Source organism: Lissotriton vulgaris, chromosome 10 (assembly GCF_964263255.1).
Source record: "Lissotriton vulgaris chromosome 10, aLisVul1.2, whole genome shotgun sequence".
In the NCBI taxonomy this organism is placed as follows: Eukaryota; Metazoa; Chordata; class Amphibia; order Caudata; family Salamandridae; genus Lissotriton; species Lissotriton vulgaris.
In genome coordinates, this window is record NC_141698.1 from 282,857,873 (window position 1) to 282,883,964 (window position 26,092).

At 47.2% G+C, this 26,092-nt stretch overlaps 1 protein-coding gene across 29 annotated transcripts in view; it reads right to left on the bottom strand.

The window, feature by feature from the left end:
- The window catches only part of MAP4 (microtubule associated protein 4), a 1,807,860-nt gene that overhangs the window by 786,441 nt on the left and 995,327 nt on the right, over positions 1-26,092 (bottom strand). For all 29 annotated transcript variants that reach the window (XM_086941043.1, XM_086941031.1, XM_086941029.1 and 26 more), the window contains one exon: positions 24,221-24,364. In XM_086941043.1, coding sequence (XP_086797169.1) covers positions 24,221-24,364 — 144 coding nt within the window. The remainder of the gene's footprint in view (positions 1-24,220; positions 24,365-26,092) is intronic.

Genomic DNA, 26,092 nt, shown 5'->3' on the forward strand with positions numbered 1-26,092 from the left:
CCACCGAGGTGGGAGCCTGCGGAGAGGAACCGAGTAGAATCGGAGTCCAGGACTGTGCCGCAGCCTCTGCCGGCATCAGGAGCCTCACAGGGCTGTGCGGAGAGGGCATGGAAGGCCCAAGAACAGGCCTCCATCTGGGTCTGAGTCACCCCAGCACTAGAAAATGGTGGTTAAGTGGGGTACGACTCCTGAGGGCCCGTATCCGGTGGAGAACGGGAGCAGCAGGCACCGCCGCCGAGCAAAGGTGGGTGACCTCTGACTTTTTTCTTGTGCCTACCTGCGGTAGGAGAGCGACATCCATGGAAATGACTCCGTGACAGGCCAGAACCGACCCCCCCCCCCCCCGCACGAGAAGGAGACCGGTGGTGTGAGGACTCCGAAAGGGACATCCGAGAGGACAGCAACTTCATGCAATGTTCTCGCAGGGACTTCGGCTTCAGCCATCAGCAGGCGTCGCACTGCTCGGAGTCTTAGTGCTCTCCCAAGCACCACATACATATCACGCGTGGATCCGTCGCCGACATCTGCCGCGTACAGGATTCACATGACTTGAAGCCCGAAAGCATCACACACTGTTCCTGGATGCCAAAAGGCGTAGAGAAAGCCTGAAAAACTAAAATAGGCCAGAGGCAACTGATTCTCCGGATCTGCGTTGGGTTGCAGAAAAGAAGAAAACTGACGTCGGCACAGCAAGGGGGGTGGGGGGGGGGAGTGGATGTCTTATATGGCTCCATTGACGTCACTTGTGTGGATGACGTCAGGATGGAGCTGGGCGATGCAGAGGTACTGCTGGGAAAAAGTTTTCCGGATCCAGTCTGACACCTGATGATATTCTACGTTAAGATGTCTCTATCAGATTCTAGGTCAGGAACGGAGGCGAGGATTATGCTCATTCTTTCTTCGCTTTATTAACATTTTTTCCAGCACCTTAACACCAATCTTGTAACAACTACATTTCCCATAACCATGGAAAAGAAAACAGTCCTTTAATAGTCCTTCCACTCTGTCAATGACTCTCAGCTCATAAAACCTGCTGTTCCTTCCTGCACTTCCTCTTTCTTCGCTGCTCAGCAGCTAGAGCTAAGTGCCTTTCTTTTTCTCCTTGTTAACGATTATAGGTGTGCTGCTTGCGCTTATCTTTGGGGGATCTGTGCAAATGTATTCCTTTTGTCCCTACAGATTCCCTCATCAGCCGCGGGAACGCTAGTGCGCTACTTACGCGGCTTACGCCACTTCCCGGGACCGCGGTGTGGTCCTCCGCCCGCTAGAGGGCGCTGTGGGGGGAGACGCGACTCGGTGCTCCCGGAGCGCGTTTTTCTTTCTGTCAGCATTGAACGCGCTCCGGTCACCGTTAGGTCCACGCCCATTTTGCTGCCTGCGAATCTTCCAGTGCTGCGGCCTGGGTCTGTACAAATTTGGTTTCCCTGCATTGAAAAACGCCAGCGACGCAGGTAGGTAGTGGTGCGCTGCACCGTGGGTAGTTTTCCCACACACACCCGGTGGCACGGGTCAGTATCTGTTACTGTGTGGAGCTTTGAGCAATTGACACACAGGCACCTGGGCAGGCGGTTGAAAGTCCATTGTATTTCTGGGCGTTTTAGGCGCCTCATGGGTTGATAGCCCCACTGAAAGCTGGGCCTGTGGCCATTGAAATATCCCTGAGAGACCCTCAGTTTAATTGTCCCTCACGTTCTCCGTGGGGTTGGTGTCTGGGGTTACCCGACTTTCTCTAAGTAGCGCTTGTGCGAGGTGGTGCATGATTGACACAATGGAGCAAGAGTACTATGAGGAAGAGGATTCCTTGTCTTACCTGCAGTGGGATGATTTTGATAACAAAGTGGATGATTTCATTTATAGGGCAGTCACGGAACTCATGACCACCATGGAGCAGCGCTTGGCAGACAAAATTGAGCAATTGTATGCTAAGATGGCACTCTCCAACGCTGCGGGAGTCCACCCTGCGGGAGCGGTGGAATTGATCCAGGTAGAGGGTGAGGGACCCCCACCTCCCAAAAAACAGTGTACGGAGGGAGTTCATAAAGACGCGTTTGAACGCCTTAAGCAGGCTTTCTTGGAGCATACTGCTCCCATTGTCTTACCCCAACACCCTCACCCCCTGCTGATGTACCCCAGCCAGCTTCCCCTCAAACTCAGCAAGGGGATACACTGGATGCTTCAGACGACTAAGCAGGCTCCTCGAGATCCTGGAGACCTTCTGGGTCTACTGACCCTCCGTAGGCGGGGATAGCGGCTATGCTGGACCCGGATGACATAGTACACCCTAGATCAGCGGAATGGGTCACCGCTGAGAAGGCGGCGTTGTATGTGGCGTCCAGTCTTAGAAAACCCTTGGAAAACGAGGCTAGGAGTAGGTTGAGAGCGGAGTGTCCCCGGCCCACTTTAGAGGGTAAGGTGTCTCTAGCACCGGAGATAGAGGGGAAGATGGCCACTTTCTTGGCAAAGTTTATAAAAGACCCAAGAAATGGATAGATCGGTTGTTGCATGCATGCCAGTACAAACTGCTGGATGCCATTGGTCCCATGTCTAAAATCCTGGACATGGCAGAAGAGGCTCGTATTTCAGGTGCTCTAATTGACCCGGAGGTTCTGTCAGCTTGGGCACAGCACGCCATATGTTTTATGGGAAACGCTGTGTGCTTTCATCAGAAAGGCGGATATCCCTCTTGATAAAGGTGGACCCCAAGTTGGGCAACTTGGCCTGTTCGAAGGCAGGTGCGTCAGCACAGGTAGGTTTGTTCGGAGAGCCCTTTATCAAGGTACTTGGGAAATTCGTCGCAACATTCACGTCCCCGGATAAAGGGCAGGCGAACATCAAAAGCCTCTTTAACCCTCGAGTTTTCTGCGGGGCAGGAGCCGCCCGCCCAGCCGAGGCCAATCCCATCAGCCCCAGGTGAGGGGGCAAGGCTCCGGACGTGGCCAGTATCAGACAGACCAGCGGTTTAATAATTTCTACCCAACCAAAGGTTAGCGGTTCCGCGGCGAGGAAGCTACAGAGGCCACAAGGGAAATACAGACAGTGAGAGTATTGCCTGCGGCGCAGCTGCGAGTGAGTGGCAGGCTGGTGCGGTGTTTTCCCGCTTGGGAAGCTCTTACCGGCGACGCTTGGGTGCTTCAGACAGTAAGGGGTTTCCAGATAAAGTTTTTCGGGTCCCTGCGGCAGAGCGTTCGGCCCCGGCCGATAGTGTTCTGTGCGGCGGATGCCGCCATGGTGGACGAAGAGGTAGCAGGTTTGCTCAGGAAGGGAGCAGTGTGTCGGACAGTGGTCCATCCTACAGGATTCCTCAGCAATATCTTTTTGGTGGACAAGCCGGGTGGGGTCGAAGACCTGTCATCAACCTGCGGAAATTCAACGAGTGGCTGGTGTACAGGCATTTCAAAATGGAAGGCATGCACCTGCTCAGGGATGTACTCCAGCCTCTCGATTGGATGGTGCGGTTGGACTTGAAGGACCCGTACCTAGTGGTACCGATCTTCCCTCCGCACAGGAGAGACCTGCAGTTTCTCTGGCAGGAACAAGCTTACAAGTTTTGCTGTCTGCCGTTCGGCCTCTCCTCGGCTCCGTGGTGTTTCACCAAGGTTCTCAAACCAGCAGTGGAATACCTGAGAACCCGGGGGTCTGCTTGATCGTCTATTTGGACGATATTTTCATCATGGCCCGTACAACTTCGAACCCATCTGCAAATGGCGGTGGACTTTCTCCAACTGTTAGGGTTCGTGATCAACGTACAGAAATCTCTTCTGTCTCCGACTCAGCAGGCTTCGTTTCTGGGGTTCGTGATAGACTCCGTTGCAGCCACGCTCAGTTTGCCCTCCAGGAAGGTGGCGAAGATCCGCCACGAGATCCGTCAAACCCTGGACAAGCAGGGGACTTCCTTGCAACAGATTGCCCGACTGGTAGGCTTGTTCTCGGCCTCCATTCAAGCAATCTTTCAGGGCCCGTTGTTTTACAGAGCCCTGCAGTGTTTACAAGCGCATCACTTGCGGAAGGGTCTGAGATATTCCCAGGTGGTTCCGTTGACAGACGAAGTTCAGGAGGAGTTAGAGTGGTGGCTATCCCACATGGAATCCTGGAACGGAAGAGCGATCTTCGGTTCTGCCCCCGATTTGGTGATCGTGTCGGACGCAAGCAGGTCCGGCTGGGGGGCATGGTGTGGAGAATTCTCCACAGGCGGAAGTTGGTCTCCTCAAGAGCAACAACTTCATATCAATTGCCTCAAGCTCCTTGCGGGCTCCTTTGCGGTTCGATGTTGGACCAAGGACAGGGTCCAAGCTTCCGTCATTCTAGAAATTGACAATGTGTCAGCAGTCAGTTATATCAATCACCATGGCGGCACGCGGTCCAAAACCTTGGCGACTTTAGCGAAACAATTTGTCACAGCGGAATGTCTTCCGGGGTCAGAGAACTCTGTAGCAGATTGGCACTCCCGATATCTCCAATACGCCAGCGTCTGGAAACTGGATCCTAAGATTTTCCAGTTCTTGCAGGAGCGTTGGGGTCCTTTCTCGATCGACCTGTTAGCTTGTCGGCTGGACCGTTAACTTCCCTGGTTCTTCAGTTGGAGACCGGATCCTATGACGGAGGCGTCAGACGCATTCACCCAGGAGTGGAGTCGGGAGAGAGGTTATGCGTTCCCACCCTTTTCCATGATAACTCGGGTGGCGGCCCAGGTCCGCATACAGAGGGCGTCTTTGGTCTTGATAACACCGTTTGAGGTCGCAAGTCTGGTTTCCAGTTCTACTGGAACTTTCTTGGGATTTTCCAATCCAACTCCTCCCAACTCCCCGTCTCCTGTTGAGTCCGGAGGGGACTCCTCACTGGCTGGTGGAGGAGGGCTCCCTCCAACTGATGGCGTGGTGGATTACAGGCAACGTTGGCGATTACCGGGCCTTTGGAGCCACGCTGAGCTCCTTTTGTCCAGAGCCTGGGCGGACAGCACGTCCAAACGTTACAGAACGGCCTGGACGCGATGGGTATGTTGGTGTATGCGACGGGAGATGGATCTCGTGGTCACAGATTTGACTCAGGTTCTGAATTATTTAGCAGAGCAAGCTCAGAAAGGTTTGGCCTACAGGTCGGTGAATACGATCCGTTTGGCTATTTCAGCCAGGCATGCCCCGGTAGAAGGTGCCTCTTTAGGGGAGCATCCCTTTGTTTGCAAACTCCTTCGAGGCAGTAGATTATCACTTCCACCGGAGCCCCGTTATTCAGTCCTTTGGGATGTGAATCAGGTCCTGAATCTGCTGTTGTCATGGCAACCGAACTGTTTCCTCTCCAGGAAGGAGTTATAGGCCAAGTTGGCGATGTTGCTTTGTTTGGTGTCATGTAGGAGAGTTTCAGACGTGTGTGCTGTTGATATTACAGAGAGGATTTTTTCCTCTGAAGGGGTTACTTTCACCGTGAGTAGGCGCACTAAGTCTAATATGCACACAATTTCTTATCCGCCTTTGCGGAAACACCTAAGCTCTGTGTGGTACAATGCTTAAAAGTTATGAAGAAGCCACGGAAGTTCGACCCCCGGGGGAACGACAACTCCTTATAGCCCTTAAAAAGCCTTTTAGAGCGGTGACCTCCCCCACTATAGCTTGGTGGGTGCGTTGGATCATGCAGGAAGCGGGCATTAACACGAGTGTTCGGTGCGCATTCTGCTAGGGGAGCGATGGCGTCAAAGGCTTTCAGCCTAGGAGTGCGTTTGGAAGACCTGATGAGGGCAGCGGATTGGTCGTCAGACTCCACCTTTAAGAGGTTTTATTTTAAGCCATTGCTGAATGTGGCTGAGGTGGTTATCGACAAGCTTTGTAGGAGCATAATCCTCGCCTCCGGTCCGGACATAGAATAGAAATTTGCCTGGCCTACGAGAAGGTAAGTTTCAATTCTATTAAGGACGCGGAGGTGAGGATTATCCCTCCCAGCAAGCGTGTGGGTTGCTGCTCCACCCCATATGAATGCAAGTAATCCTTTTTGCAAATTTTGGGAGTCAAGAAAATGCTTGTGCAATGCTTTGATGAAATGATGGTCTTGTTGGCACGATGATGTCATTTAAAGGTCTGGAGTCTGTTTTGTTTAGTTTATTTCTGTTCAGAGGACAGTGAGTGATCAAGGTGTTTTTTTTTCTTTCAGGAAACGAGTTTGCAAAGCAATCTGGTTAAACAAGGGAGAGAACCTCCAGCGAAGAAAGAAAAAGTGCAGGAAGGAACAGCAGGATGTATGAGCTGAGAGTCATTGTCAGAGTGGAAGGACTATGAAAGGACTTTTTTTTTCCATGGTTATGGGAAATGTAGTTGTTACAAGATTGGTGTTAAGCTACTGGAAAAAAATTTGGTTAATAAAGCAAAGAAAGAATGAGCATAATCCTTGCCTACGCGTCCTTAACAGAATTGAAACTTACCTTCTCGTAGGCTAGACAAATTTCTATTCTTGGGTACAGTGCTCCATTCTAAAGGCCACATCTTGAGAGTTGTGTCAATGGGAGCCATTCTGGAGCAATGAAATAGTCATGATTTCTACTCAACGATCTGTTCTGCTCTCAAGTCCATTACTGGTTTATGTCAAGTTGAGGGGGCACCTCTGGAGTATTGCGTCCTGTCCTGGGGAATAGATTTAATATTTTCTTACTGGGTCTGGAGGTCACATCTAGAGTAATGTGCCCAGTACTGGAGACCACACTTACTAAGCTATGTTAATATTTATGTCCCTTGTTACATTGTTTTATTGAAATCCAATTCGTAAAAAGGCATCCTAGCAATAAGACTAACAATCCAGAGATTTGTTGTTCAGCCACGTGTAATCATTTTCTCAACTGAGAGGCAGTGTACGTCACTGAGGTGATGAGAAAACAGAAAACCTCAGGGTTAGTTTAACATTACTGAGACTGGCATAATTAAGATTATCCGAATGTTTTTTATTGAGTTGTTTACAATTACAATATATGCTACTATACTCTAGGTGAGATCCGATAACTGTCTGAATCAGCATACAATTTTGGTCCTCTGGAAGAAGAGGCACCATCATTTTTATAACGCATAGATGTAAAAATACAAGACAAAGTGTTCTTTGCAATTTGAGTTGACAGTTCAATTTGCTGCCAACCATGAATCCTAAATGGCAAACTTAATCAACTAGAGTGGGGTGCTACAGTGGGATCATCCTGGAACAAGAACCTTTGTTTTTCCGAAGTTGAACTTAAAGTAGTTTTTTTTCATCCATAAGCTGCCTTTTTTCAAACAGTCAATAAAATTGGACTGTGTTAGAGTATAACTACAATTCAAGTTCAGTATTGTGTTTGCATAGGCTAAAAGATCCAGCTTAAATTATCCGATTAATCAGGTGCAAAAATAAAACAAAATGTTGAACAAATCAAACATTCATCCCCAGTCACAGATTTTGGTTAAATCCAGACTGATTTACATATGGCTGGGTGCAAACCGAGTGGCATGGTGAGCAAAAAAACAATGGGTTAACCCCAGATCTGTGACTTTGGGGTGAATGCTTGATTTGTTCAGCGTTCCGGTCATCTGTTCTTTCTGCTTTTGTAGCCCTGAGTGGGAAGAGTATGCCTAGACGTGTGGTCCATGCTCACTGTGCCACTGGATTCAAGATAGCCTGGTTGATGAGAAGTTACCCCGAACCCGGTCACAGGATGCTTTTTTACGGTCCAGGGAGGACCTGGCCTGGCTGTTCGGGCTTGACTATTCCCATGGAGAGCAGGGTTAAGATCGATTTGCATATGGCTGGGTCCATACTGGGGTGGAGTGGGGAGCAAAAAGTAATGGATTCAAACCAGATCTTGGAGTAGGGCTAAATGTTTGATTTGTTCTGCCTTCCGTCCATCATCTGTTCTTTTTGCCTCTGATTAACCAGGCTCATGGGCCGACAGCAGATATTGAATAGAGTTGGACTTCGTGTTAACCCTTGTGGGACACCACACACTATTCTGTAATAAAAAAATGTATGTGGAGGTAGAATGAATACCTGGTAAGAATTTTTCAAGGAAGATGAGAAACATCACAAAGCTGCATCTTTTAACCATCTCATTAAGCTGGGAAATTAGTATTTCATGCAATACAGCAGCAAAGGCAGCAGACAGATCTAGCAAGTTGAGCCCCCAATCCAACCTTGCTTTTGTATCATCCGAAGCCTATCCATCACAGCTAGCAATGCTAATCCTGTTCCATTATGTCTTTTAGAGATTTGTACTATTTTGGAGACACCAGCTGCAGAACTGTCTGAGGAACTAGTGTGTGGGGTTGAGGGGCACACAGCTTTGATTAACATTCACCACTCAATTTCATGGTGTAAATTTCATATTCATATTCATTTCATATTTACAACTGTTAGGATATGCCAGAATACATATATGGTGTCACTGTGCAATAAGTTATTTGTGTACAGATTAAAACATGCCTAACAATTTTCAATTCTACTAAAATGTTTTTTTAGACTCAGTGGTTAAAGCCATACATGTGGATATATGTTTCGTTCTAAATACTCCAGCTATTGTAGCTTAGTTTTCATTTAATAGGCTCAACTGAAATTAATAAAATGCCACAGACTAATAAATCATTTAAAATAACTTTAGGTCTCGTCACAGTGCTCCGCAGTATGAAGTTCTGAGCAATCCATATGTGGATGGTATTCCAATGAACACTAACTGTTAAGGAAATGCCTGACAGGAGTCAATTGGGAGAGTCACAGCAGAGCCCAGGGACAGTCTATGCCCAACCCAGCTGTAATATGTGAGCTTTCAGCAAAAGAAATCAGAAGCAAGAGAAGCCTTTGGCTCTGAGAGATTGGAAGTAGCAAGGGCATTCAAATAAAACTGTTGGCCGTAAAAAAAGTTTCAGTCCTACAGCTGAGAAAACACTATTCATTATAATAGCTCACACTGAAGCAGAAAGGTGTAGCATATATGAGTATGTCTGTGAAGCTCACCTTATTTAATCATTTACTTGCGTAGGTTGAAACATTCACTATTATAAGAACACCATTTACATTGTTGGTGTGCATATAATAAGTGAATGCTAGAACATTTACACCTCACCTCTCAACAAACCGATTTATTTACAAGAGCAGGAACCAGGTAAATGAAAATGTAAATTGATACTTGTATAGCGCACTACTCACCTGCAAGGGTCTCAAGGCGCTTGTACGAATACCGCTGTGGAACCCATCCTGGCTTTCCCTGTGAGGCGTCCACTCCTGGGCACCCCCAAGGTGGAGGCCAGGCATCCTTAGCGTTGTGGGGGCCGTTGTGGAGATTAAGCAAGCTATTGCCTAGAGTTGCAGAGTGGGACTCAATGATTGGAATAGGCACCGAGGCGAGAATTATCAGGTCCGTGGAATTTTGAGCCCAAGACCCGCTGAGGCGGGGAATTGACCCTGGTCCCGGGCTAGACCTCTGCATCAGGGTCTGCCGCTCTAATCATTGAGCCACACTTCTCCACGTCAATGTCAGGTCAATGTATCCAAGTTGAGTGACAGGCCTTGTTCTGTTTTATACCCACAGCACCATAAAAGGCGACATTATTAGGTGGAGTTGGGAAGTGAGTTGCATTAGTCAGCAAAGGTGTCCTCCGAAGCCAAATATTATTCACATGCCCAGAAACCTAGACATGATATAGATAAAGGTAAGAAATAACTGCTCTTAATACAAACATAAGACAGCCTTTAATTTATTGCATGGATACGGTTCATTGTAAGTTTGTGGACAGCACTATAGGTCCTGCAAAACATTATTTTACTACCTACTTACCCTTACTGCAAGCCAGGAAATAAAGTCCGCTCAATTGCCAAGTACAGGCAATGGAAAAAGTCTGTATGTACTGTTGTTGTTTACCAAAGTGAGGATTATAACATTAAAGTGAGGATTAGAACACCAAAGTGTACTAGCAAAGTGTGACATTCAAGGGGGCGTGGCTTCGGCGCGAAGCGGAATGGCTGCCTGCTGAGGGAGCTCCGCTCGCCAGTATTTCCATCCTACGAAAACATCCTTCTAAAGTGCCCCCACACGTCCGAAAACCACAGGAAAATGAAGCCTGAGGGGCAAGGATAGTAACGGAAGCGAAATTACAGGCGTGAAAAGCTGATCGCTAGAGAAATGAGCAGAGGTGTTTCACGCGGCACTGGGGTGAAGATGGCGGCGGCGGAGTGAATACGTCCTGGACTGTGGGCGAGGCATACTGCTGATCCACCTGGGACAGAGGACTGGTCACTTTTCGGGAGCGGCTGCCCGATCGTGGCGTCTGTAGCTGAGTAAGCCGCTGAGAGGAACTGTGTGACACTGGGACAAGCGGAGGGCCGACGACGTGCGAGCGTTGATGCGGCCAGCGGAGTCGCGGGGCTAGGAGTGGAGAGCGCGAAGATTACAGCTTCCACAGCACGGGAGTGTGAAGAGGTGCTGAGACACGACGAGGGGAAGCTGCAGCTGACACATGGGAGCAGAGCTGGGGGCGCCCGGACAGGTAAGGGACATCACTTGTTGGGCTGGGCCTGGGTTGCTGGGTGACGCGGACGACGACGGGCGCCATTTTCTGTGGTGCTTGGTGGGGATCGAGTTGCTGGGCGGCGAGGGTCACAGACCTGTGGTTGCGGGTGCGGGGACCCGGGGCTGGATCGGGGCCACTCCCTGGAAGCTGGGGGCTGTATACTATCTGTGTCATCTGGACCCCAGCAGAGCTGAACTGCTAGCTGGGAGGCGGAGGGTGGATGCAGGGGTTTGCCTGGCTGAGGGGAGGGGTGCTAGATCCGCCTGAGGGCACCATGCATTTGGCGATACTGGTCGAGCGTCTGGGCACTAAGGCTCGCCCCGGGGTACATATATCACTGGTAGCTCATTCGACCTGAAGATCAGAGACGATACATAGCACACCCTACGGCGGCGAGAGTGCAATCACTGGAGCTTGCTTCAAGCAGAGTGTCCAATACAATAGCACTGTCAGTGGCGGCTAGAGACAAATTGTCAAAACACGTGCTAGGAACCACGCAGAAGCTGCAGAGACAGTCATGGGGAAATCTGAGCCCAGGCAAGCCAAGCTGCAATTTGAAAACAGGCGCAACACCTGCGCTGTGGATGGCATGGGAGATCAGGGAGACCCAACAGGCGCTCAGGGCTCAGAAGAGACCAATGCAGATGACAATAGGTCCATACTTTTGGAACTCTGGGCTGGCTTAAAATCTATAGACAGTAGGATAGATGCACTGGCGTCTGGGCTGGATATAGTGAAGAGGAAGGTTGAAAAACACGAGCACAGATTAGATATTCTAGAAAACCGAGTCTAGGACTCGCATGATGTGCAGGCCGAATCCAGGACACAGATTCTGCAGCTGGAAAAAATTGTGGAGGTGATCAGTGCAAAAAATGAGGAGTTGGAAGCGCGCTCTAGGCGCAACAACCTGTGCATTTTAGGTTTATCGGAAACTACGCCCATTACCAAGATGGAGAAGTTTGTAGAGGACCTGCTACGTGAACTCTTTGGTCCGACGCTTTCTGCAATGTTCATAGTGGAACGGGCACATCGCTCGCTGGGGCCTAGGCCCAAACCGGGCACGCCTCCTCGTCCGATCATTGCGAGGCTGCTGAACTACGCTAACAGACGCGGTGCTCCGTGAAGCTAGAGCCAAAGACCCGGTAATGTATAAAGGCGATAAACTGTCATTCTTCCCAGACTACATGCCATGAGTTCAGGCGGCGATTAGGGAGTTTGTACCGGTTAAGAAATTGTTGAAGGAGGCCTCTGTTCCGTAAGCCATGTTCTACCCAGCTAAACTCAAAATCACACACGAGGAGCAAGCATATTTCTTTACAGATGCGAAATCGGCTTTAAAATTCACAAAGCACATTTGCAAGGGCAAGTCAACACAGCGCGCACGGACACCTGAATCTGCAGAGTCTGGTTTGAATGACACGGACTAGAAAGGCAGAACTATCCAGTCGACGAGGTCTTATAGCAAGAACACACCTAAGACAATCCAGACGTAATGCAGCTGTTAGCTGAGTTGCTGTGAAGGGGACTGAAAGTGGCGAGCTCCAATAGACACTACACACTGTTGGTTCTAAGAATGCTGTTTCAAATTACTTGATATGCCCTTCTAATACATGACGCGTGGGGAAGTACTACAGTAGACCGGTGACCACACCACGGTATGGATAGTCGCTGCTGAACCATTGCCCCTAGCGGGTGTTCCCAGACTGTTGGGATTGTATGGAACCTAATGCAATTTGTTGGGAGGGGGATGGGATTTATTCTCGGCCTGATTGGGAGGTTGGAGTGGGAGGAGGGGAGGGGGGTAGAAGGAGAAGGTTGTTACAAGGTTTGATTTGTTTGTTTCACACCATACCTTATCAATAGAATACAACCACACGCAAAGTGAGAGGATATATGGTAAATACACTGAACCGATGTACGAGAATCTCTTCTATGGCTAGACAAATTGAGTGGAGTACTAGATGCCCGGAATACTATGACTGATAAATGTAAATTGCTGACCTGGAATGTCAGGGGCCTAAACTCCTCTAAGAAAGTGAGATAGGTGGTGGCATATCTGAACCGCCACATGATACAAGTGGCACTATAACAGGAGACCCACTTAACCAAATATACGGATGGTGCTGTGGCCAACAGATGGGCGGGATTTCGACTGGCCGCGTCATACTCTTCCTATGCTAGAGGGGTCATGATACTGATCAAACGGGGAGTAGATTTCCAACCTCTACACACATACACAGACGACGAGGGGAGATGTGCTGCAGTGTGTGGTAGATTAAATAGACGACTGATCACTGTAGTGAATATGTATGGTCCCATTATGGATGATGCAGCTTGTGTACACCGTATGTGTAGGGTATTGAGAGAGTGGCCGGAGACTCATGTGTTTTTGGGGGGAGGTCTAAACACCTATTGGAATGCTGACCTAGACAAGTCGAATCCGTTAACTCACTGTACCCACCATGTGGCCAAGGCACTAACTAATGCAATGGAAGAATTTGATTTAATAGATGTATGGCACGTAAGGAATCCACAGGTGAGGGAGGGGACATACGCTACACCTGCACACGGCAGCTGGTCGAGACTAGACTATTGGTTAGTGGGAACAGTGGCAGCAGACTGGGTGCGAGGTGTTACGCCATTAGCTCGCACACTATCAGACCACAATCCAGTTCAGCTAGACGTGGTGTTCCCAACATCCGATGCCCCCCATTCACATGGCGCTTGGGATCCGAAGCCCTATTAGACCCTGTCTTTGAAAAGACAGTAAGAGAAGCTATTGTACAATATTTTGAACAGAACAAGGGCACGGTTGCGGCTGTTGCCACGCTATGGGAGGCCTTCAAGGTCACGATTAGGGGAGTTTGTATTAGTACAGCGGCGGTTGTCCTAAAAGATATACATACAAAGTTACGTAATACTGAAGCTGCACTGCGCGAGGCGGAACGCAAATATGAGGCGGACCCTAGAGCGGATACCCTGGCTGACTTGCAGAAACTGCTTAAGGATTTTGAGGAACTGGCTGACGCAGAACTAAAATATCTATCACGTAGACACACGGCCAGGCGTTATGGTGAGGGCGGGCGGCCGGGACGCGCCTTGGCGCTTAAGATTAAGACACGTCTTGAGCAACCACGGATTGACAGAATTATAGATGAGCAGGGGTCTGTGCCCCTTGATCCTACTGACACATTAGAACAATTTCGTAACTTCTATGCTGACCTGTATAAGTCCCGTGGATAGGTTCAAGAGGCAGAATTTGAGGATTATTTGAAGGATATTGCGTGAGCCTGGCTATCTGACACTCAAAGACAATACTTGCGTTTGCCTATAGACGAACAGGATTTGAGATATGCGATTGCGGCACTAGATAATGGAAAGGCACCGGGATCAGACGGTCTGACTGTCGAGTTTTATAAAAAGTATGCGGATATTCTGGCGCCGCAACTGCTTGAAATGTATGCGGAAGCTCATGAATCCGGGGAGCTCCCTCCATCTTTAAGAGAGGCGTTGATGATCACACTGCTTAAGAAGGATAAACCGCCGGACAAGTGCGACTCATATCGTCCATTGTCACTGCTTAATATTGACGCTAAGATTCTGGCCAAAATCTTAGCTACTAGATTGCAGCCCTTGATGCAGAAATTGGTATTGCCGGATCAATCTGGTTTTATACCAGAGCGATCCACGTCCTATAATCTGTGAACGATCTTCTCAATGTTTCATGTACTGGAGCCGAAATTGCAGGCGGCGGCGGTGCTTCTAGACGCGGCCATGACTTTCGATTCGGTCAAATGGCAATATATACAGTATATACTAAGGCGCATGGATTTCCACCGCTATTTTTGCAGTGGATAGCAGTGCTGTACACTAAGCCAAGCGCTCGGGTGCGCGTGGGAGGGCTCACGTCGAACTCCTTCCATATAGGGAGAGGCACGCGGCAGGGGTGTCCGCTATCACCGTTAATATTCGCACTGATACTAGAACCACTGGCTTGTGTGATCAGACAGCGACACAGGGAAGCAGCGCTTAATTTTAACTCCCGGCCAGTAGCTATATCACTCTATGCAGATGATGTGGTTCTCTTTGTCCGTGAATCAGCTCGGTATCTAGCACGATTGCTAAGAGAATATGTACGATTTGGTCATTTATCAGGGCTGTCTATAAATTGGGATAAATCTCTTGTAATACCACTGACTGAGTCCACCACTTGTCTGGATTTGGAGTTCCCGTTGGTGTGGACCGCGGATCCGGTAAAATACCTCGGAGTGTGGGTCCATAGAGACCCAAAGACAGTGGTTAGAGAGAATTATGGTAGAGCATATTCATCGTTAGAGAGCCAGGTGGATGGTTGGATAACTCTCCCGCTCTCTCTGGCGGACCGCATTGCCCTAATTAAGATGGTGGTTTTGCCAAATTTTCTATATCTCTTTCTTAACATTCAGATAGTGCTCACTTTACAATTTAGGAGTCAGCTGATTAGACTAGCATGGGCAGGCTGACATGCCAGAGTGCAATGGACTATGTTGGCCAAAAGTTATGAGAAGGGTGGATATGAGGCACCAGATTTTTTTATTTGTTACTTAAGTGCGCAAGCGCAATATCTATATTATTGGTACAGGCCACATGCATTCACACCACACGTCGTGGTGGAGGAGGGAGATGTGGCCCCAGTTCCGCTCTGTAGCGCGATCACTCAGCGCAGTCGTGGCACTCCAAAGACGGAAATTAATGCAGTTGACACTACTATTGCTGCATGGTGGAAGATCGGACACTTGGCACGCAAATTTCCGTTATATGCCCCGTCTCTCTGGTTGGCAAACCGCTCTGCCCTGTCGGTGACACAGGAGGCTCCATCGCTCCGTCTACTACAAGAGGCGGGTTTCAGATACAGGTCAGATGTTTATGTGAACGGGTCTCGGGTAGTGGAAGAGGACCAGGCCTATGTTAATAACCAAACGCTCTTGTTTCGTTTTGCGCTACATCGCCTGAGACATGCACTTAAAACAAATTACACTACATACCCACAAGAACCCCCTACTTTGGTCTCTTTGCAATATGCGATCACTGCCTCCAGCAATAAAAGTTTAATCTCGAAATTGTATAAGCTGATAAAGAACGAAAGCGCGGAGATTCTGGATCAGAGTTGGGAGCGCTGGTCTGCTGGTTTGCCTGAACCAATTTCAGAGGCGGATTGGAAATATATATGCGGTTTGACTGGGACGCTTAGTATGAATGGGAATTTGAGGATTATCCATTTTAAATATGTACACCAGGTGTATTATACTCCAATGCGACTACACAGGTAAGGGATAAGTGCAACTGCGGACTGCAAGCGTGCGGCCATGCAAATGCAGACTTTATGCATCTGGCTTGGGAATGTCAGAAAGTATGGGAATGAATTTTGGGAAGAAGTTGTGGGCTGCCTGCAAGATATGGTGAGTGTGGAGCTGGGATGTGATCCGCTTGCCTGTCTCTTATGCTGTGTACCACTCATCCGAGGAGTAACTGGCACGTTTGTGAGGCTGGCTCTGCTGATGGCAGCTCGTCGGGTCGCGATCACGAGGGGGAGTAAAAGCAGGCCTAAGATAGAAACATGGATCACGGATCTAGTCTATTGTAGAGACAACTTGGTGGCATATGCTGAGGAGCTGCCCGAGATTGAGACCAAGAGACATAAAAAAGCCACTGAGGGTGTATTTACTCAGTCGGGAGAATCTGCAACTGTTCAGTGAAGCACGCGGAGGAGTGCTCGAATCGGTTCCCACAGCTTGCCTGGTAACTGATGCATGCTTATATGACTAGGAATAATACATTGTACATGGTGTGAACGGTTAATTTCCTTTTCTTTTCATTTTTTTTCTTTTTGTTGTTGTTTCTCTTTGTTCGGGGGCCCTCTTTATTTTGTGGAGGCGGAATATGCACAGATGGAAAGTACTCTGCTTAGTTAAGCTTGCAGAAATTTATACTAGGTGAAACATGTATCTTAAAGATGCTAGATGTAATGAGCGAAGTCATTATGGAAATGTTATGCAATTACATTGACTTTGTATCTGCCTTCTGAACTGGTTTAATAAAATTTGTAAAAAAAAAAGTGTGACAGTCAAATAAGAGACGTAACACGTAGGTACAGTAGACATGTGGCTGAAATGAAGATAAGGTACTGAAGTGAGGAGGTAGTGAGGTTAAACTGAGTGTGAGTACATCATGAGGGTGTAGTAGGGGGTAATGCTAGGTTTGGTGAGGCGATTGTGAGGTTGAGGCAATGTTTGAAGGTTAGGAGGGATTGCGGTGAGAGATATTAGGTTTAGGCGAAAATTAGACTGTTGAGGTATGATAAAGCTGGGAGAAGAAGCACATCAGCAGGAAAGCACCCTGAGGCAGAACGACTCCCCTAAGAACTGAGGATCACAACACTTCAGATGTATGCACAACAAGCATGCAGAGGTTTCCGCATGGAAGTTTCGATCTAAAGAACAGTTGTAGGTCTGTTCACATCTTTATGCTTCTATAGTATATTAACTATTTTTCTCAATAGTAACAGTGTTGATAAAAGACTAAGAGGTCTAGGGGAGTAGAGTAAACACCATCTTGAATGCATTGAAACATGGGGCCATCTTAGATTAGTGTACATGTTAGCAAATCCCAGATTCTATAGATTTGGGTCTTTCTTTTGGTTTGGACTGTGATTGTGTAAGCAATACCCATAAAGGAGTGAGAAATGTAAATGATCATAACAGACATGGGAAAAGCTGCCCACATTAACTCAGTTTCCTCTGCTTTTCTCAGTACCCCGAGTATTACAGCTAGCTACACACTCTAAACAGTGCTTAAAGTAAGACTACAATATAAACTGCTTCACTTTACGGTTGAGAATGGAATGGTTCCTTCACCAAGATAAAGCATGGAGGTGCAAATAAGAATCACTGTACGGAGCTAATAAAATTGTACATAATGTGCTTTTGGATGTGCATGCAATGTAATGGAATAACTGACAGAGCAAGAATATGTGCTGCACCCTCCAACTATCTGTCTTAAATGCAGTTTATTAAAAAAAGAAATGCGTTACTTACCTGTAACTGCAGTTATCCAGTATTGGTGTCTTTCATAGTTTCACATGCCTGAATCATTCCCCATGGTCGAGACAGGAGTCTCCGGTACATAGAAAAGTAATGTCCTATAGACATACATAGAGAAAATTAGGCTTAAGGGCCTTGCCATAGTAGCCTATGTATTTTTGTAAAAAGGACCAAACTCCAGAAGGTAGCCAATCAGCTACCACCTCCCTCTAGAACCTTCCTGTCAGGAGCCTCAGTCTCTCAGATTTTCGTACGCACCAAGCTAGGTAGGCGTAATACTTGTTAGAGAAAGAAGTGAGTCCTTCCAGGGGAGGCGGGAGGGTTGCATGTGAATCTATGAAAGACACCAATACTGGAGAACTGCAGTTACAGGTAAGTAACGCATTTCTTATCCAGTATTATGGGTGTCTTTCATAGATTCACATGCCTGAATCAGAGTAGTAAGCAGTACATTATGCACATTTCTGATAGAACAGCATACAGTAGTCTGAGATAAAAGATATCGTACGACTAAAAGCCATCAACAAGTAACAAGAAATAAGTAAATAAATGTGCATACCAGCAAAGGATGGCGGGAAGGAGGAAGGCTCACCTCACTGGAATAGATGGCGAAGCACAGCCTGGCCTACTGCTGCATCCTGCATCAGTTCCGTATCCAGGCAGTAGTGCCTGGGGAAAGTATGCGGCGACTTCCAGGTCGCTGCCCTGCAAATGTCCAATATTGGCACCCCAGCGAAGAGCGCTGCCGATGTGGACACAGCTCTTGTAGAATGAGCTCTTACTTTGGAGTGTAACGGACGTCATGCTTTGTCGTGGCAAAAGGCAATTGCCGAAGATATCCATCGTGAAATACTTTGCTTGGAAAGCGGCATGTCTTTACTTGGTCTACTAAAAGCGATGAAAAGCTGGTTCGTTTTCCTAAAAATGTTTTGTCTTGTCAAGGTAAAATTTAAGACACCTCTTCAGGTCCAAAGAGTGCAGGGACCTTTCAGCTGCAGTGCTGGGATTTGGGAAGAAACATCGGAGGACTAGAGGTTAATTTAGATGAAAGTCCAACGGGACCTTAGGAATAAATCGAGGGTTAGTTCTTAAAACCACTCGGTCTTCCTTGAACTGCATGAAGGGATTTTGTATGGAAAGAGCCTGTAGTTCGCTGACCCTTCTTGCTGAGGTCAGGGCCAATAGAAGGGCCGTTTTCCAGGAGCTGTATTTGACATCTGCTCTGTGAATAGGCTCGAAAGGGTGCTTCATCAACTGGTTGAGGACCACATTAAGATGCCATGTTGGTGGAACTCTCCATGGGCGAGGAAAGGATCTGTAAAGCCCCTTAAGGAATTGTTTTATTAACCGGTGTGACCAGAGAGAGGGTCCTTTTAAAGTTCTTGTAAAGCGAGAAATTGCTGCCAAATGTACTCCGATAGAGGCATGCGCAAGTCCCGCCTGTGCCAGGTGTAGCAGATTTGGAAGTATCTGCTTCGGAGTACCCTTAAAGGGATGTAGATCTCTGTCCTTACACCAAATGCAAAAGCGTTTGCATTTTAACCAATAGGTCTAATTTGTGCTCTCTGCTCTTGCTTTCGCGAGGACATCTTTGCACTCCTGCGGAATGTCTAGTTGGTAGAACTCTCGGTACTCAGGAGCCAAGCCAATAATCGGAGAGATTTCAGATTCGGGTGCTGTACCTGGCCGTTGGACATCGTGAGCAGGGACGGATGTTGGCTCAGACGGATTGGCGGGTGGACTGAGAGGAGATGGAGGTCTGTGAACCAATGCTGCCTCGGCCAGAACGGGGCAATGAGAATCAGTGTGCAGTGCTCCGTTTTCATTTTCCGAATGACTCTTGTTATCAGGGGAAATGGCGGAAATGCGTACGCAAACACGTTGCGCCATGCGATGGAAATGCATTTTCCTAGTGACCGCGATTGGGGATGCCAGCTTGCGAAGTTGTGGCATTTGGCATTCTCCCTGGTGGTAAAGAGATCGATCTGCGGTCTTCCCCATTCCGAAAAGATGTGATCCAGCACTTCTTGTTCTAGCTCCCATTCGTGGGACAGCGATCTAAGTCTGCTTAGAGCATCTGCTATGATGTTGTCTTTGCCTGGGACATACTCCACTGACCGCGTGATACTGTGGAGCACAAACAAGTTCCAGATTTTCTGCGATTCACGAGATAGTGTGAGCGAACGCGTTCCTCCCTGTTTGTTCAAGTAGTGCATTGTCGTAGTGTTGTCGGTCCTGACAAGCACTGGGGAGTTCTGGATGCGCGGTAGGAAAGCCTGCAGGGATAGAAAAACTGCCCTCAGCTCTAGGAGATTGATATGGAGCTGCTTTTCCTGGTCCGTCCACTTGCCGCTGATCTGCAGCTCTTGAAGGACCGCTCTCCAACCCTCTAGGGAGGCATCCATAGTTATCACGTGTGGGGCTGCAGGCAGCAGGAATGTTAGTCCTTGCGAGAGGTTTTTGGACGACCTCCACCATAGCAAGGCCTTGGACATTTGCTGTGCTATCTCAATGCGATCCTCGAAAGAGCCTGTGCTCTGAGTCCATTGCCTGGTCAAGGCCTCCTGCAGAGGGCGCATTCTGAGCCGACAGTGTGGAATAAGCAGGGTACATGAGGACATCATCCCCAGGAGGGACTTGAAAGGACGGACCGGCAAAGTTTTTCTCGAGGCAACTGCGGTGGCCAGAGTGATAAGCTTGTACTTCCTTTTCTGAGATGGAAATGCTTTTGAACATTCCGTATCCAATGTCGCCCCGAGAAAGGTAAAAACTTGAGGGCTGTAAGGTTGACTTCTCGTGATTGAGCGTCAGACCCAGTAGCTGGAAAAAATTGAGACAGGCGAGGAGGACTTGACTGCGCCTTTCAAAGATGGTGCTTTTACCAGCCAGTCGTCCAGGTATGGGAAGACTTGGTATCCTTGTTGACGTAGGAAGGCTGCCACTGGGGAGAGGCACTTGGTGAAAATTCTGGGTGCCGACTTGAGGCCGAATGGGAGGATACAGAATTGATAGTGCTGACCTGCCACTGCGAATCTGAGGAATTTCCTGTGGCCTTTGTGAATAGGGATGTGGTAGTATGCATCTTGCAGGTCTAAAGACGTCATAAAGTCTCCTTCCTCTAGTGACCCCCAAGATCTCTTGGATAGTCACCATACGGAACGATTGACTCTTCAAGAATGTGTTGAGTGCCCTGAGGTCTAGGTTGGGCCTCCATTTCTTCCCTTTCTTTTGTATAGAAAGAAGCGGGAATAGAATCCCTTTCCTCTGTGAGCTGCTGGTACTCGCTCTATTGCTCCTTTCTTTAACATTGAAGAGACCTCTTGAAGGAGTAATCGTAGACTCCTGTGTTAAAGCTTGCGAGGAGGAGTTGTCGGGGGAATTGAATTGAATTGAATTCTAACGAATGTCCGAATTGGATCAATTGGAGCACCCACCGATCCGTTGTAATTGATCTCCAATTGTCGAGGAAGTGTGTTCGTTTTCCTCCAAGTTTGAAAAAATGAAATTGTGGACAGTGGCTGTTGGAAAAGGTCATTGGCGTCGGCCAGCGGTTTTCCTCTGATTTTTTCCCCTGTAGTTAGACCTTCCATACGAGGTCTGACGACCTTGTTGCTGTTGTCGCTGTTGATATTGCGATCTGCCTTGGTTATAGGAATATGAGGATTTGCTCTGGTAAGAACCTCTGTAAGAGGATTGACCTCTACCTCTGCTCCCTCGAAAAGACTGGTTCTTAAACTGCAATGTGCCCAGCGCTCGTGCCGTGTCCGTATCTTTTTTGATCGTTTGCAGGGCCTCATCGATTTTCTCCCCCAAAAAGGTGTTGGCCGTCGTAGGGCATGTCCAGTACCTTAGTTTGGACCTCTTGGCGAAAGGATGTAGCCTTAAGACACCCCTGCCTTCGCAAGACCGCGGCCCCTGCTAGCTGTCCGAAGCCGGTCATTGCCACATCTACGGCACGATCGATAATTTCTGACGCAGATGTTTGGCCTTCCTTAAGGAGCGATTGTACTTCCTCTTTCAAGTTATCTGGTAGTTCCGTCAGATACAGGGCAATATCCTCCCACAATTGCCTATTGTAGCGGCCTAGTAGCGCAATGGAATCAGCCACTTTCACAGTCATGGCCGACGTGGTGGAAAAGAGTTTGCCATTACTGTCAAGCTTCCTGCCCTCCTTGTCCGGTGGAGCTGACAATGGGGATGCCGGATTCCTCGAGTTCTTTTGTGCTGCCTGGGTAACAACAGAATCTAGCTTGGGATGCCCAGTAAGGCAGGCTGCTGCTGTTGTTGTTGGTGCCTTATACTTCTTGTCCAGCCGTGGAACTACTGCGGAGACTGAGGCTGGTGTCTGCATCAGCTGTTTTCCTTGTTCCCATATGTGCTCAATGATAGGAATTGATCTTGTTGTTTTCCTAACAGGGTCTTTAAAATCATATAGGAAGCAGTCTGTTTCATGGGATTCCATTTGCATATGGAATCTCGTGGCCGCTCTCTCCACCAAATTGTGAAATCCGCCAATGTCCACTGGCGGTGAGTCCGAGGTAGTGGGTTCAGGTGTGCCCGGAGATGGAGCGATGTAGTCCTCATCATCCCTATGGTCGGACTGGTCGCCCGAACCTCTCCCTCTTCTGGTTCTTAGACGTCTTCGTCAGAAGACGGGACATTGTGCACTGGTTCTCTTTCCTGACGGATCACCAAAGGTGATGGTCTAGGACGTGAGGATGGTGTCGGTCCAGATGTAACTGGATTTGCTTCCGTTGAAGGGGCTGTGGTTGGTTCAGGAAAGCGCTGCTTGTAGTCTTGGATCAAGAACCGGAAGTCTGAAACTATAGACAACTGAAGGCATAACATAGGTGTAACCTCCGTCTGGACATGCGAATGTTCAGCCTCTTCTGTATAAACCATCTCATCTCCCTCTTCATTGGTGCTTTGGCACTTTACTATGAGATCCGAAGGACTGTTGGCCTGTCCGTACTGGTCTTCGTCGGATTCCTCGTCGTGACAGGGGTAGCTTTTGCACCCTACTTGGAGATGTTAAGTCAGGGGTTATAGGTTGTTTCGTGCTCTTTTTTGTAGGCGGCTGACTGGCAGCTGACAGAAATCAAGTCCGATTGTTTCCATAGCGTCGACGATGACGTCGTCGACAACTGAGTTTCAATCGTCGACGATGATGGTTTCGTCGACAGTACCTTCGTCGACGGTTCCGTTGTCGATGGCGCGCTCGTCGACGAGGTCTTCACCGTCGTCGGTGTCTTAGACGACGGCACGCCAGACGACGAGGGTGTCTTCGTCAACGGTTTTGGCTTTGTCGTCGATGCTGATGACGTCGTCGACGGGATCTTCATCGAGGGCTTTGTAATGAGGATAATCGACGACACAGGTTTACCCGCCGTCGACGATGGTGTAGTTGTTGTCGTCGTTGAGAATGCGGACAACGCCATAGTCGTCGACACAGTCGTCGTCGATGTAGAAACAAACTGTAGACCCAGTCTTCTTCAGCGCTGAGGTAAGCGTTGACGAAATCGTCGTCGACGACGGCGCAGGCTTCCTGAAGGCAGGAAGCTCCTTGTCAGACGTTTTAGATTTTACCTCCGAAGATTTTTTGACAGTCTTTTTAGGAGGAACGTCTGTAGGGCTAGGGGAAGCAGCCCTTGGCCTCTTCAAGGATAATTTAGATGAAACTGAAGCCATCTCACTGTCTTCTGAAGACTCCAGGTTGTCTCTGGTTTTCAGCCTGTTCAACCAGAGGAGCAGCCGGCCTGCTCTATCTTTCAGTGTTTTTGTAGAGAATGCTCTACAAATTCTACACTCTTTAGGAGAATGGTCTGGATAAAGACAGTATACGCAAGTTTCATGCTTATCATCGACGTGGAGACTCTTCTTACCACAAGAAGAGCAAGCTCTGAAGAGACCCTTCTTCTGTTGATCAGCCATGGCGTATTTATGAAGGAAATATCCAATTTCTGAGAAGAAAAGAGAGTAAAGTAGGAAACCTGAGGAGAACTCCGGTGGAGACTCCCTAGCACAACATGCGGTAGAAAATCTGAGAGACTGAGGCTCCTGACAGGAAGGTTCTAGAGGGAGGTGGTAGCTGATTGGCTACCTTCAGGAGTTTGGTCCTTTTTACAAAAGGACATAGATAGGCTACTAAGGCAAGGTCCTTAGGCCTACTTTTCTCTATGTATGTCTATAGGACATTACTTTTCTATGTACCGGAGACTCCTGTCTCGATGATGGGGAATGATTCAGGCATGTGAATCTATGAAAGACACCCATAATACTGGATAACAATGCAATGGTCTTCTGCCAACAGTGCTAAAGCTCCATGTTTTTAGCACTAAGTTGCAGCTCTAATATGACAAAACAAACAAAAAAAATACTTCCAGGATCTCTATTTCAAATCGGACGCAGGATCTTTATAATTATACACCCCTATCATTTCTCACTGTAAACTAAAACACTTCTGAAGTAAAACAGATGTGTTGAAACTACTGAAAGCAAGATTACCTTTTATATTTTTCCAAAGAAGGCTTAGAAAAAAGTCAGATTTCATAAAGCTTAAAAACTTAGGAATGAGTACCAAAATTACACATGGTGAAGTGATTCATCAAATTATACAAAATAGTTATATATTGAATCTACCAGTTGGTTGCTCATGGTGAGGTTCTGACTCCAGGTGGGATGAGGTTTTGGTTTCAGATATCCCTCTGTCTACATGAAGATCATCTGTATCCAAAGGTAATACTCCAGGTATGGTTATCTTTTGCTCAACACCGGCTGCTGGGCCTGAAACAAAATCAAAAGAAAAGAAAATATAAAAAGCATCTGTGTAACCAAGATTTCTAATTAGATTGTACATAGCTAGAACCTATATCCGATGACCGTGATTTGTATTTCATCACAAACAAATATATTCTGTAGAAATTTTCAGAAATTTATTGTTGCATTAACCAGGACAGTGCATTAAACATAAAAAACCTGTAGCATACTTAACACTGAAAAGTGGCATCAAAGGAGTACTTCAATACTGTATAGTAATTATTTACTGTACAATGTTATAATACATATTTACAATCAAAAATTCCTAACAAAAGCAAAAGTGGGGAAAGGTCGGGCCTAAATTTACAGAAAATAACTATACCTACTCATGGCTACATCCCCACAAACATTTTCCTCATCAGATATTAAAATACACCAAATAAAAAAGAAAAAAAGAAAAGTTAATGAACTAGGAGACTGTAAAGAAAATAATTAAAACATTGGTCTAATAAAATACAATCTCTACGCTATATTATTTACCAAGACTTTGCCTACAGTACTGACCCCAGAAAGTTTTAGTGAAACTCAACATTATCAGAAATGCTGGCAACGCCAAACGATATGGCTTGTAACAGAAAGTGACACTTCAGGCACTGTTGAATTTAGGAACACAAAACCTCATACTACTCCCCCTTGCATTAATGATTCCATTCATCTCCTTGCTGACCAAAATCTTGCATTCACCCACCCGAAGAAAAAAAACACACAAATTCAACAAGAATATGCAAGATAAATTAATCAAGAAAAGTAGGGAAAAAGAAAAATGTTGCAGCTAAATGTGACAGGAATATGCTTGTAATAAAAAAGTACAACTTTAAACCAAGCAGAGCGATGTTTAATGCACAGCCATCTTTGAATGGTTTTGTGCAGAGTATCATTATTAAAAAAATTCAACATGTCTGCCATGTTTAGAAACAACTTATTGGCCATCCCGAAAAGGTAAAACAACGATATGCTATGTGCATACTATTTCTAACATGGCCACTCAGTAAACATTGCAGTTGTGGCCAAAATGGAACAATATTGTCTACAGTGCATTGTTGTGGTAAAAATCCAAAATGGGCAACAATGGTCTCCTACTTGTGCTGGCTATCCTAGAACGATAAAACGTTGAAACTTTGAACATTCTAAAATGCGTACCAAATAGGCCAACATTGGCCACAAGGATGCAGCGCACTGCAGATGAAATGAGTGACAAGTGATCAACCAGGAACTACAGTCTAGGGAGCTGTAGAGCACTGTAAAAAATATTTAACATAGCTCTCTAATGTCATAAGGTTAATAGGGCCTGTGCAAACACGCTCCAATTTTTACATGTTCACGTTTAAAGTTTACATCTCTTTAGACAATGAGTTTAAGCACATTTTGCGATAGCGTAGTCAGAATGTGTTTTGCTCACAAATACATTTCTTCGTAGGCACATCATCATACCACTGTACATTTTGTCCAACGACCAAGTACATTGTGCCTTGCATATTGTTGTCTGTTCGGAGACAGTCCTGAATTGATAAATCAGCAATGTCCGCCAGATCTGAACTCAGGCACAGTGCAAATCCATCTAGTTTTCGTTCTACAAACTGCACTAAGCCTTTGTTCGGCAGAGGATATTTGTATGGATTTTTGTGATCGCCATTCCTGATTTCCAGCCCAGCTAAATCTCATAACTATCCTCAGAGGGATGACGGCCTGTTCTAC